The 22,744-nt window shown below is 41.0% G+C and overlaps 1 protein-coding gene across 1 annotated transcript in view; it reads right to left on the bottom strand.

The window, feature by feature from the left end:
- Window positions 1-13,118, bottom strand: part of USP42 (ubiquitin specific peptidase 42) — a 43,257-nt gene extending 30,139 nt beyond the window's left edge. The window contains exons 1-2 of the mRNA XM_018571748.1: window positions 12,986-13,118; window positions 4,455-4,683 (exon numbers count right to left, since the gene is read on the bottom strand). Of these exons, the coding sequence (XP_018427250.1) occupies window positions 4,455-4,674 (220 nt within the window). The 5' untranslated portion in view covers window positions 4,675-4,683; window positions 12,986-13,118. The remainder of the gene's footprint in view (window positions 1-4,454; window positions 4,684-12,985) is intronic.
- Window positions 13,119-22,744: the final 9,626 nt, after the last annotated feature.

The following is a 22,744-nucleotide window of genomic DNA, read 5'->3' as shown; positions in this document are numbered from 1 at the left end:
GGGTGACAGCCGCCGATAGACCGGCCCGATCTCAGAAGCAAGTTGCTGGAAGACTGCACTTTCCCACACATGGTACTCTATAATGTATTGCTGGGATTTGCATTCCTCTCTAGCTGATGGTACATTGTGCTATTATACAGCACAATGTACCATCTGCTAGAGAGGAATACAAATCCCAGCAATACATTATACACTGCATGTATAATGTATTGCTGGGATTTGTTGTATACCTCTATACCTGGTGGTATTCTGCATTGTGCTGTATAGAGGACTACAAATCCAAGCAATAATACATTATACAGTGGTGCAATGCCAAATACCACTAGCTATAGAGGACTACAAAACCCAGCAATAGTACATTATACAGCACAATGTAGAATACCACCAGCTATGGAAGACTACAAAACCCAGCAATAGTATATTGTACAGCGCAACGCAGAATACCGCCAGCTATAATGTACTATTGCTGGGATTTGTTGTATTCCTCTATAGCTGATGGTATTCTGCATTGTGCTGTATAATGTACGTTTGCTGGGTTTTGTAGTCCTCTATAGTCGGTGCCATTCTGCATTCATTGCTGTTTAATTTTACACTTTCCATTTCACTATATTGCACACCACACTTTTTTTTTCTTTTTTACTTCCACTGCTCCAAGCTTGCTTCTGTGATGGACTACAATCTCAATACAAACTAGTAGTCTACCACTGGAGAGACTACTACAAAAAAAGAAGTGTTTTTGTTTTTTATCCGATTAATCGAACTTAATAAATCGGCTAACTAATCGATTTAAAAAAAATGTGTTAGCTGCAGCTCTAAAGGCTACAAAACATATGTACAGTACATATGGAAAAGCTGTAAAACTAACATTGCATAATATTAGTTACCTCAGGATAAAAAAAACATCCTTGATAATCTTTTATACAAAATGTAACTTTAAAAGGAAACCTTTCAAGACACTAAGATGTAGGTTGCCATAGCCGATCTCTGCCAATGAAAACCCAAATTGCCAGACTATCAAGCAGACATTTTGCATTAGCATTTGAAAGCTGAAATCCATCCTCAACTGTTTCTGTCCCATCTGCTTCTGTCCCATCTGCTTCTGATGCTAGGTAAAACATTGTGTTGCTCTTTAATTTTTCCCCTTCAAATCCACAGTGTGTGCATCCAAATACATATTAAAAGGGCACTGCAACAGGCATACTTCCTACCTGCAGATGCCCAGTCCTCCAGAAGACCCAATGACCGCCTTAGACTTTCTCTAACATTTTCCTGGGGCTTCAATCACTGTTGCTGTGAACTATGTGGTGCAAGCTACTTCTATAGAGCCAGTTTTATCTGGATAGGGGATTACTCTAGGGCCACATGTGTGGTTACTATAGGACTTTATACCATTGTTGTGGGCAACAAACTATGTAGACCAATGTGTGATCTTTGCATCTTTTCTTCTGTGTTATGTAAAAGCTCATCCATGTAATTCTTGGACCTTTTTCTGTATACACAAATGTTTGTTCGTGGGCTTTGCTGTATTGTTAACCTACAAAGTAATAAAATAAAAACAAAAAACTTTCCTGATCAGCATACTCTAACCAGCACTTACAGAATAAGGTCAACAATAGCAATAAGAATAATTTTCTTATGACAACTCTTTCATTATTTTTACGGTTCAAAACATTTATGTTCCAATATGGTAAGCAGATACCCTAAGGAGAGAAAAGGCAAAAAGGGGCTCATTTATAAGGCGCATGCATGCTAACGATTTCTTGTTATCCCTTTTGCAGCCTGTAACCTTCCGTCTATGTCTTCAGCAACCTGTAGTTCTAAATTAAACAAGAATTCTGATTTGCTGCTATTGGCAACAAGAAGCCATTTATTAGCATATTTTTCCCATTCATAAGCACCAAAGTAGAGGGATGAAAAAAAATAAATTTATATATATATATATAATTAAATAGAACCTGGAAGACAAACCAAAGGAATTTGGAAAGGAAAACCAATGGCAAACCTCCTGAAAGCGAAGTAAATCCTAATTTGTTACATTTTAGGTGACATTCATGTGTTGCTTGTCACCATATTTCAGAAAATCAGTTCATGATGTGATGACATTTAAAAAGAAAAAGGTCTCTTAATTCTTCATATTTTATGAGTTGTTTGGAAATCACCTTTCCAAAGTTAGTATTGCAGAGGATTTCCAAAGTCCTTGGATTAACCTATTGGCTGCATTTTAGATAACTGGAATCAGTGTCTATTTAGAATTACTTACTGTGGCTGTAGTACTATGAAACGAGATTACTCTTAGCTCAGCAGAAATAGGTATAACTAATACATTTTAAGTAGCAGGCTATAAATTCATGCCGGAATGGCTGGAAAACTGGACTAGGCGCCCACAAAGGATAAAACATCCAAGCCACTTCCATGGCAACATAACAGGGAGAAACCAGAAAATTCTGTGCAAAGAAGCTCATATACCATAGTGCCTATAAAGCAATTCAGAGCTGCATTCTTGTATTCTATAAATAATAGAGAACGAAAGGGTTGTTGTAGAGTTCATGCAGAATTTACAGTATTCTTCCCATTCTAGGCACTTCTTTTAAATGAAGATTCATCAACAACTGATATCCTAAATACAGTACATGCATTCAGGACTTCTTTTGTAAAGCATATCAAAACTAGTATTGCTTCCAATAATAAATAAACGCAGTAGGAACAGTGAAGACTAAAAACTTCTTCCAGAATGAAAATGGTTGAGCTCCAAACAAAATTCTACACTGGTCATGGGTAGAGGATTACTGGTAGCTTCAAGTAGTAAAGAGCCTGAAAAGGTCCATAGTCCAAATTCAGTCGAATAATTCCAAATGGAAAGTAAAAATAAACAGGAAAATACATAATAGGAGACTTGTAAATTGGCTGCTCATATTTTCCGTCTATAAAATGCCCAATTAGCAGTGTGCTGCACTAATGGAGAAGCTTCAATATTGTCCAATATACAGCTGATTCTTCAAAGACCCAAACCCAGCAAGGTAACAGTTTTGAGCAGTCTCTTTAACCACTTCTGTCAAGCAGCAAGGGTTTTTAAACACACTCCCGGCTGCTATTATTGTGATAGCAATAAGGGTACGTGATAAAAAGAATGTTAAAAAATTAAACCGTGTGTGCTGAAGAATGTTTAATAAGCTCTGAAAAAGATCCCAGTAGTCCCCCCTGAAAAATGCCTTCCTCTACTGTTCTTTCTAGAACGAGAATGCCATCATTGTTCGGGGTTTATACAAGGCCAGCTCCTAATTCCTGGACTGAGATGCCGACTCAGAGGACAATCATGTAAATCCTTCTGCCTGTGTACACAAATATAAGACACAGAACAGCCTCTGCTACAAAGTTACAATATTGCAGTAGGAACACTGAGGAAGAGGAGACTGAAATATGGCTAACTTTCTGCCTGCAGCAGGCTGATGGACTCACTTGATTGGAGCTCAAGGATGGCTTTTTAACAGTATGTGTGTAAACTCACGCACTTGCATTCATGAAAAAAAAAAAAATTTCCTATTTCTTTTAAATCCAGGCCATAATACAGAAAATATATACTAAACCACTACACATTTCTTTTAAAATGATACAGACCTACTCTAGAAGCACTTTCCTTAAAAACTACGTAGTCCTGGCTGGATCTTTATAGAAGCATGGGTCTCGAGCTTTAGAGTTCTAAAAGAAAACAAGGGCATTCCCAGGTATTACCACTTGAACCACATGTGTCGTCATTATGTCTTTTATTGACCACGCTACTTTACTTGTATAAAGGGGGGAAAAAAGCTTGTTGTGCCCAGTAACGGAAAATGTGCAGTGCCTGGAGGCTACATAGTGATGGGTTAATGTACACTGAATGGGAGTTGCAATGCAAAAGGTTACTAGGCAGTGATTAGGAAGTCCTCTTAAACGCACTGGTGAGTGATCAGAAGAGTGAGCAGATAACAGGAAATGAGCCGCGATTGCCAAATAAAGGGTTAACGAAATGGAAGTTACATAGTAAAAGGATAAATTACAGCTTGCTTTCATTTAATGTAAATTAATGGTTTTTGAACCTTCCCATCACCTGTTGGCCTATAAGGGACTGGGTTTTTGGAGTCCTGCAGTGCTCAGGAAGAGATTTTACGGAATTTGCATCCACCTAAGGGTAGCTTCCTTTGATTCCTTTCTTGATTTATAGTATTGGATGAAATAAAATAAAAAAATAGGACATTTAAAGCCCCCCCCCCCCCCAACATATTTTCTAAGTCTTAAACAAGAGTGATGTTTGTCCCTGTCATTTGTGCCACTTCAGAAGACATACGGAAGCCACAGTGTATATACAGAGATGCAGTAACAGCCACAAGAAATCTTTGTATACAAAAGATAAAAAAAACATACAGGACACTGGGGCAAAAAAATAAAAAAATCAAATCAGGACAAGAGCAAATTCTTACGTGGATCATTCTGCTCTGAAGGCACAGGCTTTTCAGGAACAGATGAGCTGGAATAAACGGCAGCACCAGGTACTGGTCCAAGAGACGTTTTAGCCAGGGCTGATACTACGCCCAAAGTTGTCGAACCTGTATCTATGTCTCCAGAAGATGGTGAAATGGTCTTGCAAAGCTGGTTCTGGCATGTTGCACTCACTGGGGAAACTTTATCGATTATAGTCATGGTTTGACACTGCAAAAGTAAGGAAAGAGATAAAAGATTACTATTGGATGTCTCAACTGGTGGACTTTGGAAAGAGTTAAATGTTTCACACGTAGGGAAATCCAAAAAACTAGAATTGCTGATCTTACAAAAAAAACCCAGATTTAGCTGGAAGGAAAAAAAAAAGAAGAAGGTTAAGTGCATTATACTTGGCATCATCTTTAAATCTTGAGCGTGATTACACTTACTTAAAAAGTATGTCACTGTTGTGTGATCGGTCCAAAGCCAAACGGTCCATGATAAAAATAAATTATTCTTCCCAGTACTCATTTGCCCCCTTTTCCTGCACAGCACAGAGATCATAGACTGCAATGGTATAAAATGTCAATAGGCCATCAACTGGTTGTGTCAAGTCAACGGTGTGTCTGTGGTAGAAAAGACCAAAGGAGATGCCTGCGGTGGATAGGATGTTCAAAACTGTATGTCACAACTGTACGTCCTGCCGATCCTGTCAGAAAATCCACGTGGCAAAAACCTCCATTTCAACTATTACAGCCTGGCTTATTATTGGTGGGAGGGGGGCTGTTTAGTACAAAAATAGGAGGCATTGTGCAGGAGTACAAGCCAACTTTTCTTAGTGGCCAGTGTATACCTCCTCACTTATGCGAATCCACCTGGTTGCAATGCTTAACGGGCTCTGATGCAAACAAAAAGAAAAATTATTTTATGAAGTGTGCATTAATTATTTTTTCTTCATGAAAACTATAAAAACTTGTCTCCTGCCAGCATGCTGCAGTGGTCTCTCAGCAGATGCCCCATACACAAGCTACTGAGCCAGATCTAGAGCTCTATAACCCTAAAAGTTAATGCACCCTGCTGACTGAAATGCGCTGACACAGCAGGGAGAGTGTTGGACCTCTGCAGAGATTCCACTACTTCCACACAGGCTTTTCTACTCAGGCTGTGGCTGCTTTGTAAAGAAACCTGCTTCAGCTCTTGTTCCTGTATACCAAGGTGGATCAAAATCAATGATTTAAATAAATAAAATCAGATTTCTTTGATTTTTAATCAAATTTATTTTACTAAAATGCTTTTTGGGTAAAAATCTATCTAAAGATAGTTTTCCATTTAAGATACATTCATAATTTAGTTTATTCAGCATGAAATGGAGCAGAGTTATGTAGCATGAGGCTGTATATTCTGCAATATTTACATGTTTGGTAAACTCAATGAATCCAAGCTCTGAAAGCTGAGATAACATGCACTGCATTGATGCATTACTAAACACTGATGTTTAAGCAAATACAAGAATATGTAACAATGTTACTGTTTTAATTAAATAAAAGAATTTGAGTAGTTTAACTATGTGTGATTAACCTAAAATCCGTTCTGATATCGCTGTTTTACTAACCCGACAGCTGATTATTCTAAAATAGGAAACCTTCATTATGTTTGCAAAAAATAATATTAAAGATTCTTACTACCAGCAAGAATGAGTCCTTACATTTAACGAGCACTTAGCGGGCATCCACTCAGCTGCTGCCCACAAGGTCCCTCACCTTGTTGTGTCACTGCCGCATCGCCAGCCGTCCCAATAAAGTGAATGGGACTGTCGGTGAGTCAGAGGGTTAGAGGAGGAGCCACTGCGGGACAGAGATGACAGTTGCTCTTTAAATATTATGATTTAAATCAAGCCTTTTTACTAGTGATTTAAATCAAATCCACCCTGCTGTATACTTATTACAGACCAAAGCAAGTCTTACATTTGCACTATGTACCTATTTGGTGATATCTTTGACATTACCCAAGAGAACAAAGTAATACTTGCATTCTTTTTTGGGGGAAAACTAGACGTTATTTTGGCAATATTGTCTATTTAATTTTCTATGTTAGCATTAAACATATTTTACTTGCAATGTTCGTTTAACTGAAGTCACATGCAGATCTAGTCACACTGTTGATCTACATATGAATGAAATAGTAAATACAATTAAACAATACATCGATTCACTGTATTTACTCAATAGCACCTATATGTAAGTGTAATTTTACACAGGAGCAGCAACAATTCACAAAATGCACCACAATGGAAAGGCTTGGTGCCACTTTTCTGGTGGTATGGACCTTTAAAAGGTCCTGAGCCAGTTTCGTTAACTTTACCGCCAATGGTGACAGATGCAGGAAATTTTTAATTGCACCATTTTAAAAATCTGCTGCTTTGGTTTCAACAGATTCAAAACAAATTAATCTGCAGTTTACAGATTGAAAGATTAGTAGTAATTAAGACCAACTCAGATCTGGTGTAGAGAGACACCAGTGCACAGAGTGGATCATTTATGTACTGGAAGCAGTCATGATTCTGACAGCTTCCTGGTCACTTGTTGCTAGGTCACAGGCTGGCAGGATCCTAGCAGCCACTTTGACATCCCTTGCCTCATTCAGCTGTCAGCCTGGAGATTCCCCAGCCAGTTGCTGAATGTAAACAAAGAGGCTTTGTCAGCATCATTGATATAGTCAACAGCGTCCTTAATCAGTGAAACTACAAATGGGCAGAGCATGATGGGATGCTGGGGTACTACTTCCACCTCAGCTCCCCTCTGCTGTCAATCAGCAGCAGAGCAGACCTGATGGGGAACTAGTACCTCAGCATCCCCATCAGGCTCCACCCACCCACAGTATTAAGTCTGTGTGACTTATGCAGTAACCGAGCGGAGAGCCTGTAATTTTATCATGCTCTGCATTACTGAACTGCACCTGAAGATAGAGTGTCGGAAAAGGATACTATGACCTCAATGCACCTCTGCACTGCAAATGGCAGTCCTTGTGCCAAATTCATGTACTTGTTTCCAACTGTTGAATGAATCTGGTGCAAGAACCAACATTTGTCGTGCAGATGCATGACAGTTTTGAAGAGTGTCGTAGACACGCTTTATGAATTCCCCCCACTGTCGCCAGCACAACACTCCACTGATAGACATTATTGAGAGAATTATAAGATGGCAAAATCCGGTATGTATTTTTTCTTTTTAAGCAGCTTCAAATTGTTAAAAAGAAAAAAAAAAAAAGGGCATCAGTGAATCATTTTATTTCTAGAGTTCTGCTTTAAAGCCAAAATGTACTCTTGTTTTGAATGGAGTAGGGAAGGGTTAGAACCTGCCAGGTTTTGTTGCAGTCTGTCTCTTCTGGGAAGATCTTGCCTGGGTAACCATCATCACCAGGGCAGCAAGTGATAGGAAATCCAAAATTTTACAGCTGTTACCGTGACAGGAAATGAGGGAAATACTATAAGGACACTTATTTTTGGTCATTTCTAGGGCTGCAACCAATTAATCCATAATAATGGATTTTGAGAATAGTTGTCAACTATTCTTACTACCGATTAATTGGTTGGATCCCCTAGCTCTCTCCTCCATGCTGGGAGGAGGGCACAGCAAGCAGAGAGCGGGTGCAATAGCCAGCCTGCTCTTACAATTTGAAATGGCCAATAGCAGGCTGGCTATTGCACCCGCCCACTACCTGCTGTATTTACATTTAGTTGCCGTTTGCGGAATCTTCCCTGTTAAATTCTGCTTCAGTGTGCATTGCAGTGCTATTCATTTCATGGACCCCAAATGCATCTCCCATCCACAGTGTGATTGCCTGCACTGGAGCACACAATACGGCAATGCCGTGCATTCCAGTGCAGGCCAATTGCAGGAAATTATTCATGCAGTTTTATTCTGAAGTAAACTTTATGTTTGTAACACTGCATTTGTGTATTTTGTTTTAAACGAAGGATGGCATTTTTTTAATTGAATTTTTTTTATCAGATTAATCGAAAAAATAAATCGGTCAACTAATCTATTATGAAAATAATAATTAGTTGCAGCCCTAGTCATTTTCCATCATCATTTTTGGCCGTGTCTTTGGGAAATAGAAATAATAACCTGACAGAGGTTCTGATCGTTTGCTTTAGATGCACTAGATATAAACATGAACAGTACACTGTTCCAATGTAGAAGGGGCTGATACTGCACTGGACAAAGGAACATATGCAAACCATATATAAGCAGATGTACATACTGTACAACAGGATTTTCAATACATTCAAAAACATATCAGGGAGGCTACCAACCAGGCAAACTTGTTTATTCCCTACACGCATACACAGAAATTATATATATTGAGGTGTGGAAAGTAAACATAACATTTTACAATTAAAAAACTGTTTGCCTTAATTACATGTATATCACATTAAGGGCTTGTTCACACAATAAACAGTGCATACCAGAGCGGTCAGCTGCAGGAACACACTATCGCATCCCGGCTGGCTTCCTGCGTTCAGGGGGGGGAGGGGCGTGAATGTGCATTGAAGTCAATGACACTGCAGCCACGCCCGCCGCCTACAGTGTGATCGCCAGCAGTGGAACACAAGGCAAAACAAAGCCTGCATTCTGGTCCAGTGCGATCTGAAAAAATGCTGCAAGCAATATTCTACCAGATCGCACTGGACCGGAACGCAGGCATTGTTTTGCCACGCGTTCTGGTGCAGGCGATCGCACTACGGGTGGGGGGCGTGGCTGCTGTCATTGACTTCAACGCCCCTGAAAGCAGGAAGTCGGCCAGGATGAGATAGTGTGTTCCAGCAGCTGACCTCACTGGAACTCACTCTTTATGGTGTGAACAAGCCCTAACACCCGGGCAATCAAATGTAATTAAAAAAAAAAAAAAGGGAGGACAAAAAAGTTAAAACATTCCTATAAATCTAAATAGCAGATATACTGATATCCAGTGAAATGGAGAGAGTACTGCATACATTAGACCAGAAGTGAACAATATTAACAAATTCAGAGGTCAATATGTCAAATCCAGGAGCTAGCTCCATTGACAACTAGATAAACCCCTAAAAGTAAGTCTCCAGCTGTAATGTTTTATATAGATTTTGTTCATACAACACATTTCTTAAAAGAAAGTCCACTTTCTCAAGGATGCATCTCATCTGAAGAATTATCCTAATGCCAAATGAACACAGAACCCTTGATCCATGATAAAAACAATGGGCGGAGTTTATCAAAACACAAGCATACAAAATTTAGAACAGATTTGCATTGCAACCAATCAGCTTCTATCTCTCATTTTCAAATCCCAACTGCATAAGCCGAAGAGACATGCTGATTGGTTGCCATGGGCAACGGCTCCAGTTTTGATACATTCCCCCCCATGTTTGAACTAATTTTTCTCCTTTTGATCAAGAAAAGTAAAAATCGTTTTTAATTGTAAACTTTGATGTTTATTGTATTTACATTTCACACCTAAATGTCCCTTCTTTTTGTTTTTGCTTTTTTTTCCTGTAGAATATCACTGGGAATAAGGTGTGTGAGATAATAAAGTATTTCCTCTGAGCACACTTTTTCTGTTTCATGGTACTGTTAGGTGTACATTACTTCAGGTTATTTTCATGATTATTTTCATAATTGATTAGTTGGCCAATTATGTCTTCTATCAGATAAAAAAAAATATCCTTAATTTCAAAAAAAATTACACAAATGCAGTGTTGCAAAGTTTACTTCAGAATAAAACTGCATGCACAATTTTTTGCAATCACACTGCACTGGAACGCATAGAATTGAGGTAACGTGCGTTCCAGTGCGGTCGATCACACTGTCGGTGGGAGGCGCGTTTGGGGTGCCATTGAAATGAATGGCACTGCAACACACCTCCTGCAGCAGAATTTGTCAGGCCAAAAACAAAAATGCATTTTTTCCTCACCTTTAAAATTGTTTTTTTTTTTAAATAATTGTATTGTAAGCACATGGCCCTTGAATAGCTTCAGCCTGGGAATGACAGCTGCCAGTGGCAGAGATTCCGCAGAAGGCAGCTGGATGTAAATACAGCAGGTAGTGGGTGGTGCAATAGTCAGCCTGCTATTGGCCAATTCCAATAGCAGGCTGGCTATTGCACCCACCCACTGCTTGCTGTGCCCTCCTACTAGCATGGAGGAGAGAACGAGGGGGATCGAACAAACTAATAATTATCAACTAATCGATTAGTTGGTAGCAGCCCTACATCAATTAAATTCCAACACATGTAAAAATGCTAGTAGTGATGATTGGCATATCTAAAATTGCAAACAATATTACATACACAAGGGTGGTGTTTTAGAGCACAAATGTAATATCTCCATTTCCTGTACACAAGATATGCACCTGGGATGATAAAGGTTCTGAACTTTGCGGGATAGCTTGGCTTTTGGAAATATCAGTTGAGGGCTCATTTCAGCCCAAGCTTTTTGTTGAGCGATTGTCAAAAAGCGACAATGCTCAAGATGAAGAATGCCTTTATTCTCAAAGGGCTTGTTCACACCTGAGCTCTGTATTGCTTGTCACATGACGCTGAAAAAAGTACATGACGATGCTAAAGCCTGATGAAGAACCTTGTGTGGTCCTGAAAGCGCTTGTTCATATGACAAAGAACTTCAATAAATGAAGCTTTTGCTATCCTAAAAGGACTGGTGTGCTGGTGACCATTTGCAGCGCCATCCGCAGTCACTGAAAGCACCTCCCACTACAAGGGACCTTTCAGTAAGGAGTGCAACAAGGATAGTATTTATATTCAAATAAATGGCAACGCACTATTAATGCACGGTAGGTGCATTAATTGCACGGAACGGTGCAATTAATGCATCGGACCAATGTGAATGGCCCCAAAGTGTTTTTGAGGCGGTAATACTGTATGCATTATTTATTTGTATTACAGTTCACATTCTTCCACACAGTATATGCATATTTATGTGTGTATGAGTTAATGGTGTACACGCATTAAGAAAGCAATATCATCAGCACAGAAGGGGAAAGTTATCAGCGCACCTTAGAAGCTTATAACAGGGTGAAGAGGAGTGCAGAAATATTTCTTTTGAATATTGCAAACAAACAACTCTGCATAAATCTCAGTAATTCAATGATGATCACATAGAGAGGAAACGGCAGAATGATACCTCCTGTGTGATCCATGTTAGCCTAGGTAGTCACTGGACTCAATCTCAAGCATGGCTTTCTAAAGCAGAACTAGAGGAATGATCTGTTGTGGAGATTTACATTGGTCAAACGTAGCTCAATGCAAATTTGATATGATTGATTTGAGGGTGCTGAAAATCACTACAGTAGTGCGCACTGCATACAATGATATTTGTTTTTCCCGCTGTGGCACCAGCGGCTTCTACGTTGCACACAGGGCGTTCTTCACTCCGCACCAAACAATACCCTGTATTATTTATTAATAGGAATAAAGGTGCTCCCTGATTGGACAAGAGGCAGTGACATCCCAATCTCTACCTCGTTCAGACTAGAATTCATTAACCTCTTGCCGTCCGCCCGTAGTAGAAAAACGGACGGACGGCACTGCTGCATCTGCGGGTTGCTCATTCTTTGAATGGTGGTGTGTCCCAGCAAGTGACTCCCTGTGCAGAGGGGAAGCCACAGCCCAATGATTGTGGCTATCAAGCATGTAGCGCGGACTACTACAGTGATTTTCAGCATTCCTCTGAATATCAGATATGGATACTTACATCAAACCAAGCTGGACCAATGCAAGTTTCCATAAGAGATCATTCCGGAAGTTCCGTCTAAAAATAAAAAGGGGCGTTTGAGGTTTTGTTTTATACTGGAAAGCTGCAGGAAGGTTAAATCTGGGGACCATTCACACCCATGTGTTGCATTACTGCACTATTTATTTTCAGTAGCACCCCATTGCACCATGCATTGTAATAATGACGCATGTGTTTTGCTTACTAGGGCGCACAGAACAGAAAGGTGCAAATGGGCCGCTAATGAAAAATTGCAGAATTGTCCCATGTGTTAGATTTAAAAATTGAGCACATGGGCAGAACAGCCAGTACTTTTTGTCCAAATGTCCCTTGATGTGGGCAGAGCAGCAATGAATAGAGCTAAGCAGGCACTGCCCAGTAATGGGGGCTGGCCTCTCGTGCAATGAATAATGGATGTGCCTGGTAGATGATGGGAATGGTGTGCGGGCCCTATGGCTGTATTCCACACAATCACAGCCCCGCGTGTATGAAGGAATGTCCCGCCTCGGAGCATGTGTACAATAATGGAGAGCTAGCTGGCCGGCTTCGGCACCCCCCTATCCCAACACAGCCGGTCCATTCTGCATGCCGAGCGCTTCACGCACACAGAGCACAGCTGCGCCTGCCAAGTGCTCTCTACACAGCCGTTTAGTGTGGCCTGAGCAGGACTCGGGCCTAAAAAGCCGGCACAGGCCTCACCACACTAGCCGACCTCCCGGCGGTCCCACCCCCCTCTGCCCGCTTTCCAGCGCCGGCCTTCCCCCCGCCTACCTGAGCGAGGTGACCCGAATTATTACCGCCAGCAGTCCCCGGCTGCCTCCATCGCTCTCCGCTTTCTGCCGGGTAGTGTGTCTGAACAATGACGTTCTCCGCTCACCTCCTACATCCGGGTAACCACAGGGAGTGGGCGGACAATCCCGGAGGGCGGGGCTTTGGGTTGACGTCACGGGGGATCTAGCTACTACGGTAGCCGCCAGAATCCCGAAAGGAAAGGGAAAGTTGTCACGTTCACAGCAACCCGGCTGAGATTCTCCCTCGGTTACCTGTGATGGGAAAAGGCCGCTGTGAACAAGGACCCGTCCCCAAAGCGTGTTTTCTTAAAGCAGATTTAAAGGCATGTTCCACTTTTTACAAAAGGAAAAGTGCACATGTAATACAAAAAGAAAAAAGTGTATTTCGTATTTTTTTTGCAGTGGAGCCTGAAAAGCATTGAAACCACATTCAGTAAATCATGGGTGTAATGGTCAGGCTCCTGCAGACTATTCCTCCAGCCCCTGTCCATACAGAGGTACAGACCTTCAGTTATGGAGGGGGGGAGTTAGCAATGGACTACAAGGAGGTCACTTGTACTCCATTCAAATTTACAAGTCCCCCTGCCAGAATGGCAGATCCTGTGAATAAATGACCTGTCAGTTTTTCAGACGGACCTGATCGGATGCCCAATGCAAGTCTATGGCAGCCGTGAGTAAACGGAGAAGCGTCTGTTTACACCCAGCTGGGTCTGAAAAAAACAAACAGAACAGTATTCCATTTCGACGGGCCGGATCGGTGGTAATCTGATATAAACGGATTCACCATAGACTGGCATGGGGTCTCAGGTAAATGCAGCAATGGAGGAAAAAACTGTATGGACACAGATGTCACAATGGTGACATCGCTCCGTACTGCTGTGATCAGAAGAGGATCCCTGCAAGGATCCTCTCATGATCAGCCCATGTGAAAGGGTCCTAAAGAGCTACATCGTTAAGTGTTTGTTTTTTTAAATGATACATTTGTTTCAATATTTTTTCCTTATTTGTTGCAGGTCAGTGCAGCTCATCTACTTCATCCACTTCCTGCTTCGCTGCTGATCTACTTCATCCACTTCCTGGCTCCATGCACTCCACAGGGGCTGCATAGCATTTCTCTGGGTGGCTTTCATGATGGTGACAACAGCATACCACACCTATGTAATGCGTTGGAATGGCCACTGATAGTCTCCGTCAGATGCCCATGTGACAGGATGACAACACAGGAGCTTATTTGGGAGACCGCAACAGATTGTTGTCAATCTACATCAGAAAGTGCATAGACAAGGGCCTTTACTGCAGCATTACCAGATATTTGTATAATTCTACAGATTTTGAAAGATTGAAAAATACTGTTCAAATTACATTCACATGTTAAAGCTGATATGAAATTTTAGAGCTGTAACATCACCGTCCCTCTTCCAATCAGATAACACCTTGTATTCATTCATGAAAACACTAGGTGAGTGATGAATGGCCACTGTGCCGCGTGAGCGACCCCCTGTGTTTCAGAGCAAAGGGGAAGTTGCTCAGCACAACGGCAGTGCAGGACCTGGAAGATCACTGTACAGCACTATAGGAGCTCTGGCTACTACTACAGTACTTTACAGGATCTCCATGGCCCTACTAGGTATAAAATATGCATATTTATTATTGAGCCAAGCTGGACGAATGTAAATATATATATTTATACCATGGAGTTCCGCTTTAAGAGTAGGCATCCATCCATTTTTAGAGATGCAAAAATTAACCTGCTTGCTCCCATCAACGAATGGGCATTTTTGCAAACTGATCATGGATGGGGGCAAACTATCTTTTAAAAGAAATTAAGAAAAAAGCCTCATTGGTAAATGTGCTGCACATGCAAAGTTCCAGAGTCAGCCAATTCAAGATTGCCTTAGCGCAGAATGCATCAGACATAATATGATGTGATGACATACCAGTCAGATGTGTGTATAAATAAACCATGCTACATTGGCATTTTCCTTTGCACAATTCAATGAACCGATGTAATGGGGACATTCTTCCTCCCACTAACTTCCAAAGTAAGGCCCCGTTCCCACTGCGCGATATGCAAATCGCGCGTTTGTCGCGCGATTTGCATATTGCGCGACATCGCGAGATTTGCCGCGCGATGTCGCATTCAAGCTTGCATTGAGCAAGCTTGGATCGCGGCTAAATCTGCTCCAAAAAGAGTCCTGCTGTAGCGACACACGACCCGCGACAGCAGGACCCTTTGCCCCATTGAAATGCATTGGAGCGCGATATCGCACGGTAATTTGCCGCGATATCGCGGGAATTACCGCGCGATAAATCGCTCAATGTGAACGGGGCTTAAGGGGGCATCCTTCTACTGAGTACTAATGTAAGGAGGCACTCTTTCTCCTACTGAATACAATGTAAAATCCCAGTTAGACTTACCAGTAACAGTGTTTCTAAGAATCTTCCAGGACAGCAACCTGAGAGATGATTGGTTCTCCCATCTACAGGAAACACAATTAACAAGGTTTAAAAACCCCTCCCACCCCCTCGTCCCTCAGTAGAGATTAAAGTAAAGTACCCCCACCAGTGCACGAGGGGGGGAAAAAAACAACCATCCTAGTATACACCACAAACAAGGGTGGGAAGTAGGCCTGCTTTCCTGAAAGATTCTTAGAAATACCCATAAGTCTAACTGGGATTTTCCCCAATCATCTTCCAGGACAGCAACCTGAGAGAATAACCAAGTAAACCAACAGGCCTACCTTAGGGCGGAACAGCAGTCTGCAGAACCTTCTTGCTGAAGGCAGGATCTTGTTGCAACAGGACCTCCACCCTGTAGTGTTTCACAAAGGTGTCCTGAGTTGACCAAACCGCAGCTCGGCAGATCTGCTCAACTGAAGCGCCTGCTCTCTCTGCCCATGAAGTAGTCAAAGATTGGGTAGAATGGGCCTTAGTGGATTTAGGGACTTCTAATCCTTCATTCTTATATTCAAATACAATAGTTTGTCTAATCCACCTAGCAATAGTGGAATGGGAAGCTAAATAGCCCTTTTTTGTCCCTTCAAATAAGACAAAAAAATTGACTTGTCCTTCTAAAATTCTTGGAAACTTGCTGGTTCCTAATAAGACATCTTCTGACATCTAAAGTATGAAAGAACACCTCCCCCTGATTTTTAGGGTTCTCGCAAAAAGTAAAGTAATTTCTTGTGATCTATGAAACTTTGAAGTCAATTTAGGTAGATACATAGGATCTGGTCTTAATATTACCGTCTGGTAAAATAGAAAGATATGGATCTTTGATTGATAAGGCCTGTAGGTCTCCTACTCTTTTAGCCGAAGTTATTGCTAAAAGTAAAACCATCTTGAAAGTCAACCATTTCACTGAGGTCTCCACTATTGGTTCAAAATGTTCTTTAGTAAGACCTCTAAGAATCAATGACAAGTCCCACGGGGGAAAAAATAATGATTGTTAATGGTTGATAGTGTCAATTGACTCAACTAAGAGAACAAATTAATGTTAGGACAGTATAATTTTTGAACAACCCTAATAACAACTATCAGTTCCAATGGGCCATACCTAATCCATCTTGATGAAACGGATGGTCCTAAATATTGAATAAAATCCCACCTTTGTTCCGTTCTGATCACACGGAAGACAAACAAATGAACTCATTCGCTGTTCAGTCAATTGGATAGTGTCAATCACACTGTATGGGGTGCGACCTACAATTGAATTTGTCTGTATGAATCAACTAAATTAATTATATTCATGTAATTATAATTAGTCAAAATTCAGGATTCTGGTGGAGGTTGAAGGTGTTCCTCTTGAGTTGCCTTTCTTTTTTACAATATGAGCTCCTTTTTTAATCATGCATTTAATAAAAGTTACAATTTTTATATGAAGTATTGTCTCGAGTGCCTTAAAAACCCCAATCTCCAAAATACCCCTTTCCTACTCTTTTAGCCGAAATTATTGCTAAAAGGAAAACCATCTTGAAAGTCAACCATTTCACTGAGGTCTCCACTATTGGTTCAAAAGGTTCTTTAGTAAGACCTCTAAGAATCAATGACAAGTCCCACTGGGGAAAAAAAAATGTATGTATTGGCACTGATCTATTGATGGCCACCAAAAATCGCCTAAATAGTAGACATGTGCGATTCGTTTCGTTCCGAATCGAAATTCGGACGAATTTTCGGACATTCGGATGTATCCGAATTTCCGAATTACAGACATAACGAATGCAAACGAATCCGAATTTCCATTTTCGAAATTCGGTAGCGTTAGTACGAACGTTCGTTTCCTGTTCTTATTCGTTTCTTATTCGTTTCTTATTCGTTTCGTTCGTTGGAGCAAAGTGACATTAGAGAAGGAGAAAAATATTTTTTCCCCCTCAAATGTCACTTTTGCTGCAAACGAACGAAACGAATAAGAAACGAATAAGAACAGGAAACGAACGTTCGTACTAACGCTACCGAATTTCGTCCGAATCCGAATTCCGAATCCGAATTGACTTTCACACCCGAATCCTGAAAAACGAAATAACACAAATCCGAATTTAAAATGAAACGAAACTAAACAAATTTTTTGGCAGTGCACATGTCTACTAAATAGTGCTTCCCCAGCTAAACTAATGTCCAAAAATACTGACAAAGCAGAAATTTTGTTGCACAATTACAGCAAGTCTGCATTACAAGTCTCCAGATCAGCCTGCTTTGCAAAAGTGCTGTACACTTGCAGAGCTCTTGCTAAGACCTGCAGGACTCTTGCTGTAGACTTGCCAAGCAAATTTGCTACAAAATTAAAAAGTGTCTACTAGAACTTGTGCTGCAAGTGTGCTGTAAGTCTACAACTTGCCAGGAATGTGTGCAGCAAGTCAAAAAGAATTAAAATTTAACCCTGCCACAAGTTTGTGGCAAGTTACCCTTGCTATCTGGGAAGGTGATACTACGATTAGTTTGTAAAATGGTTGTCTCAATTTTTGTAACACCCGGGGAAGAAGGAATAGAGGAAGGAAAGCATATGCTAGGGAAAATGTCATTCTTGAGAGAGTGCATCCACCTCCCGGGAGTCTGCTTCCACTAAAAGGGGGGAAAAAATCTGTTACCTTCCTGTTTGACCTTGTTGCATACAGTTCTATGTCATACAGCATACAGTTCCATGTCAAGATATCCCGGCCTGGAGACTATCTGAGCAAAAACCTCTTGATGAAGCTCCCACTCTCCCCGTCTGATCCTTCTGCGACTGAGAAAATCTGCCATCACATTGTCTGTACCCTTTATGTGAACTGCCGAAATTGATTGAGTGTTTTTTTCTGCCCAATGCAGAATTTCCTGGGTTAATTCCAGCAGCCTTGGTCACCGGGTGCCTCCTTGATGATTGAGGTATGCGACTGTCGTCGCATTGTCTGAAAGAATAAACATTTACTGGCCCCTTATTCTGGTCTGCAAAACTAATAGAGCCTCCTTCACCACTGACAATTCTCTCATGTTTGATGATGCTTCCCTCAAAGTGTGGGACCAGGGCCCTTGAGCCTGCAACTCCTGAGTGTGCGCTCCCCACCCCCAGGAACTGGCATCTATGGTTATGCAAATTGGAGAGAGTTGGAACCAAGGTCTCCCCTCTGCAAGAGTCTGAGGATTCAACCACCAAAGAATTGATTCTCTCACTACTGGAGTGAGTTGAACCTCTTGTTCCAATTACTCTTTAACAATCCCACTGAGACAAAATGAAAACTTGAAGTGGCCTGGTGTGTAACTGTGCCCATGTCAGGGCCGGAATTGAGAAAGTTATGACTCCCAAAATTTTCATTATTTCTCTTAGTGACAAGGACTTTACTGAACAGGCCTGTCGGATCAGAGACAGGATACCGGCAATCTTTTCTTCTGTCAGAAAAATCCTCTGAGAAACCGAGTCTATACGGTAACCCAGAACAATTCTGGATTGATCGGCAATCAAAGAGGACTTCTCCACATTTAGAATCCACCCAAGCCCGCTCAGAGACTCCCTGACCTTTGGCAAATCCTGCAATATTTATGTTCTGGATGGAGCGAATAAAAGAAGATCATCTAAATAAGGGATCAGCGATATCTTTATAAGTGCAGATCTGCTACAACCTCTGCCAAAATGTTTGTAAAAATTCTGGGGGGCTGCCGCTAGACCAAAAGGCAGGGCCCTAAACTGATAATGTAACATTTACTTATTTGTGTGACCTGCAAATTTCAGAAACCTCTGATGTTCCAGGTAAATTGGTACGTGAAGGTATGCGTCCTTCAAATCCAAAGTAACCATGAACACATCCTTCTTTAAAAGCCTTCGAATGGAATAAATGCTTTCAATTTTGAATGTTTTGGCCACTAAAAATCGGTTCAGTTTCTTTAAACTTTAAACAGAAAAAGTCCTTCCTTTGGAACCTGATCAATGACTTTCTGAGACACTAGACTTGAAATACAATCCATCAGGACTGCTGCCCTGGATCTCGGTGTCAGGAACAAAACTGGAGGAAGACTTTTGAAACTCTAACCGATAACCCTTTCTGATGAGAGTTAAAATAAAAAGATTTTCTGTAATTTTTAACCATTTCTGATAAAAGAGCCACATTCTTCCCCTACTTGTCTGGCATCATTTAGACTTCTTAGTGGAGGAGTCAGGAGCAGTAAAGAGGAGACTTGCCTTCTGTTTAGGTTTGAAAGGCCACCTTTTTCTCTGCTCCTGATTTTTCCCCCATAGGCCTCTGATTCTTTGAATCTGCGAAAATGAAAATTCTTATTTTTCTCAGAAAACTTCTCTTTTCTGAGGGTCTGGCCACGACATTGTCTAAACCAGAACCAAAGAGTAAGCCCCCCTCAAAAGGTAGACCACATAATTTAGTCTTGGAGGAAATATCATCATCCCAGGCTTTTAACCAGACCCCCCTTCTAGCTAAATTGATAATAGCCGCAGATCTAGCAGAGGCTCGCACAGACTCAGCTGCTGCATCAGCAAGATAGGAAACTGCTTTCCCTATTACTGAGGGACCTCCCTGTGACAAGTGCTGATATACTCTCTCTAGCCACAAGTCCATGTTTCTTGCTACGCATGTAGCAGCTAAGGCTGGAGCCATAGACGATGTATTGGCATGCCAGGCCCTACGCAGTAAAGCTTCCGTCTTACGATCCATTTGGTCCTTAAGATTCCCAGAATCTTCAAAAGATAAATCTGAAGTTTTAGAAACCTGAGAGAGAGCTGCATCTAATTTAGGACATTTAAAAAAATGTGTCCTCATCTTCCTTTCCGAAAGGGAATCTTCTTTTCCAGGACCTGAATTCCAAAAACATTCTCTCAGGATCCTTCCATTCTCCCAGAACTAAGTCTTTTAGGGACTCTGCCCTGAGCTCCATTTAATCCCCTATAAACCCTGCCCTGAACAGACACTGGTTTGGGCGGGTCAGGGATTTGTTCTGTAACATATATAACCAAGACATTCTATCTGCATAATCCAGTTTATCTCTGTGACACATTTGACAATGTAAGGAGTGTTGCAAATGCCAGTGGTAGGGGCAACTGCTTTGGCTGCCATAAGGAAGTGACAGATGTTATTCTTAATGGGCTCTATGGTGTCTGGTGTATGGAGCGTAAAATGGCCTGGGTGGTATTTTTTATTTTTATGCCATTCACCCTGGAGGACAAGGCAAAGATGGTCTTAATCGGAGAGCATTCCCACCAGATGTGTGCCATGATCCCCTTTTGAGTCTGGCACCACCAGCAATCATCTGTGAGGGAAAGAGAAAAAGGAAGCTGGATGGTCATCTACACCTTCAAGTCAAAACTTTTGTTTTTGTCCTGAGTTTCACAGGCAACAGAAAGGCTATAGAAGTAGAAAAGGTCTTTTCCCAGTCATCTGGGTCAATGGATAACCCAAGTTCCCTGGACCAAGTCTCCAGGTAAAGAGGAAAGGATGGATGCATAATGTTGTAGCAAAATATTGTAAAGTTGAGAAACTATATGGGTTGGTGGAGAGTTCTGTAGAAGTATATCAAAGGAGGTGAAAGAGATATCAGTTGGGTAAGGGGCAAAAGTGACTCAAGAAATATTTGACCTGGTGGTATGTAAACCATTGTTAAATCGCGTGTGGAGATTGCAATTGGTTCAAGGACCAAGGGGGTAGACCACCTCCATAGGCAGAGTGTAGTATAGTGTGTTCCTGGGGGGAAGGATGGGTTATCAAAAAGAGCGGTTTGGGGAACTAAATGAGGAAATCGGAGGATTGTTGACTAATCCCTCCCAGGTTTTGACTAGATGGTGTGTAGGGAATGGAATAGGCGTGGGACCCATCCTCTTAGGTTCACTTTATTGAGAAGGCTTTGATGTGGAAGGGGGATACGGACCCAACGTCTAGGAGACTGTGAAACCAGTGTACCACTCTCATCAAGAAGGAAGCCTGGTCCGGTTATAATGAAGGAACATTATAAGGTTGTCGGAATCCCCCTTACACGGAAATGTATGACATGTGTACTTTTCCCCCCTTCCCCTCCCCCTTTTTTTTAATGTGTTTTTCTCCCTCTACCCTTTCCTTATTTTTTTTGTGTTGTGTAGGTTTGAGTTTATTGTATTCTGTTTGTAATGTAATTATTGATGTAAACATGCAATACATGGATTGTCAAAACTTGTTTAAAATTTTGTAAAAATAAAGATTAAATATTTAAAAAAAGAAGGAAGCCTGGTAGTAGAAGAGTGAATCCAGGGAACCTACCCTTCTTTTTAATTTAGGAAGGGAGAATATTCAACAATCAAGCCAAGATGACTAGTTTCCCAAATGCATTTCCTGAAGGTATGTAGTCATTTAGGGCCTATGTCTTTTCTTAATTATGCCACTGCCTGGAACAGACCAATCCTTTGTACAATCGACACATCAGAGATGCTGAATTTGTATAGGGCATGCAATACTATCTGAGCTCTATCTCCAAAGCTATGTTTTTCTGACTAACATAAAATACTAAATGCAAAAAAACTAATTGCAACAATCAATAACATTTTGAAGAGACACACATATGTTATTCTTTATAAAATAATTTATTTCAAAATAATGCGATGTACAAAATAAAACAAGAACCAAGAAATGTGCAATCTGTCAGTGTTCAAAATAGGGGAAATCACCTATAAAATCTTAATCAAAGAAATGTGAGACATTTCCTCCTCACTATCATTCCACAGTAAAAGCTAGAAAATAAAAGTGAATTTCTGACTGACTGCTGTGGGCCTTTCCTCTAGTTTTTATGCATTGGCCTCATTTTCAAAGTACTGCTCAACCATCAAAATAGCTGTCAAGGTAATAACAAAGCGCTAAAATGCCTGGTCCTCTGAAAAATATGTAACCCCTATGTAAAAATGCCAATTATTGTACATGTTAAAAAAAAAAAAAAAAAAACCTAGAGAAAAGTTAGTAAAATACTTTCCTTACAATTGGCTTTCGCACAGGAGAGGGTGACCTCGCGGTCCTTCCAGCAAGATCTAGAGAACACTTAGTATGCCAAAATGTCAAGAAAAGATGCTCCAAAACCCACACAGGAGGGTTTTCTACTGAGATTTGGTATCATTTGAGTTCCCAGGATCTCATCAGAAGGATTGTGACATCACCCTATCTTAGGCTCTCTGGGAGTAATTATGTTTTTAACTTTTTTATGTGTTTTTCATCAGAATAATGCAGATTATTTTACATGATGGAGTGGTGGTGGCAGTATGAAATTAGTTTTAAACACTAAAAAGCAGCCTAAGAAATTTGTA

This window comes from Nanorana parkeri, unplaced genomic scaffold (genome assembly GCF_000935625.1).
Source record: "Nanorana parkeri isolate BGI_ZX_2015 unplaced genomic scaffold, ASM93562v1 scaffold3, whole genome shotgun sequence".
NCBI lineage: Eukaryota > Metazoa > Chordata > Amphibia > Anura > Dicroglossidae > Nanorana > Nanorana parkeri.
Note: the sequence above shows the minus strand (reverse complement) of the source record. Positions and strands in the feature narration are given on the sequence as shown.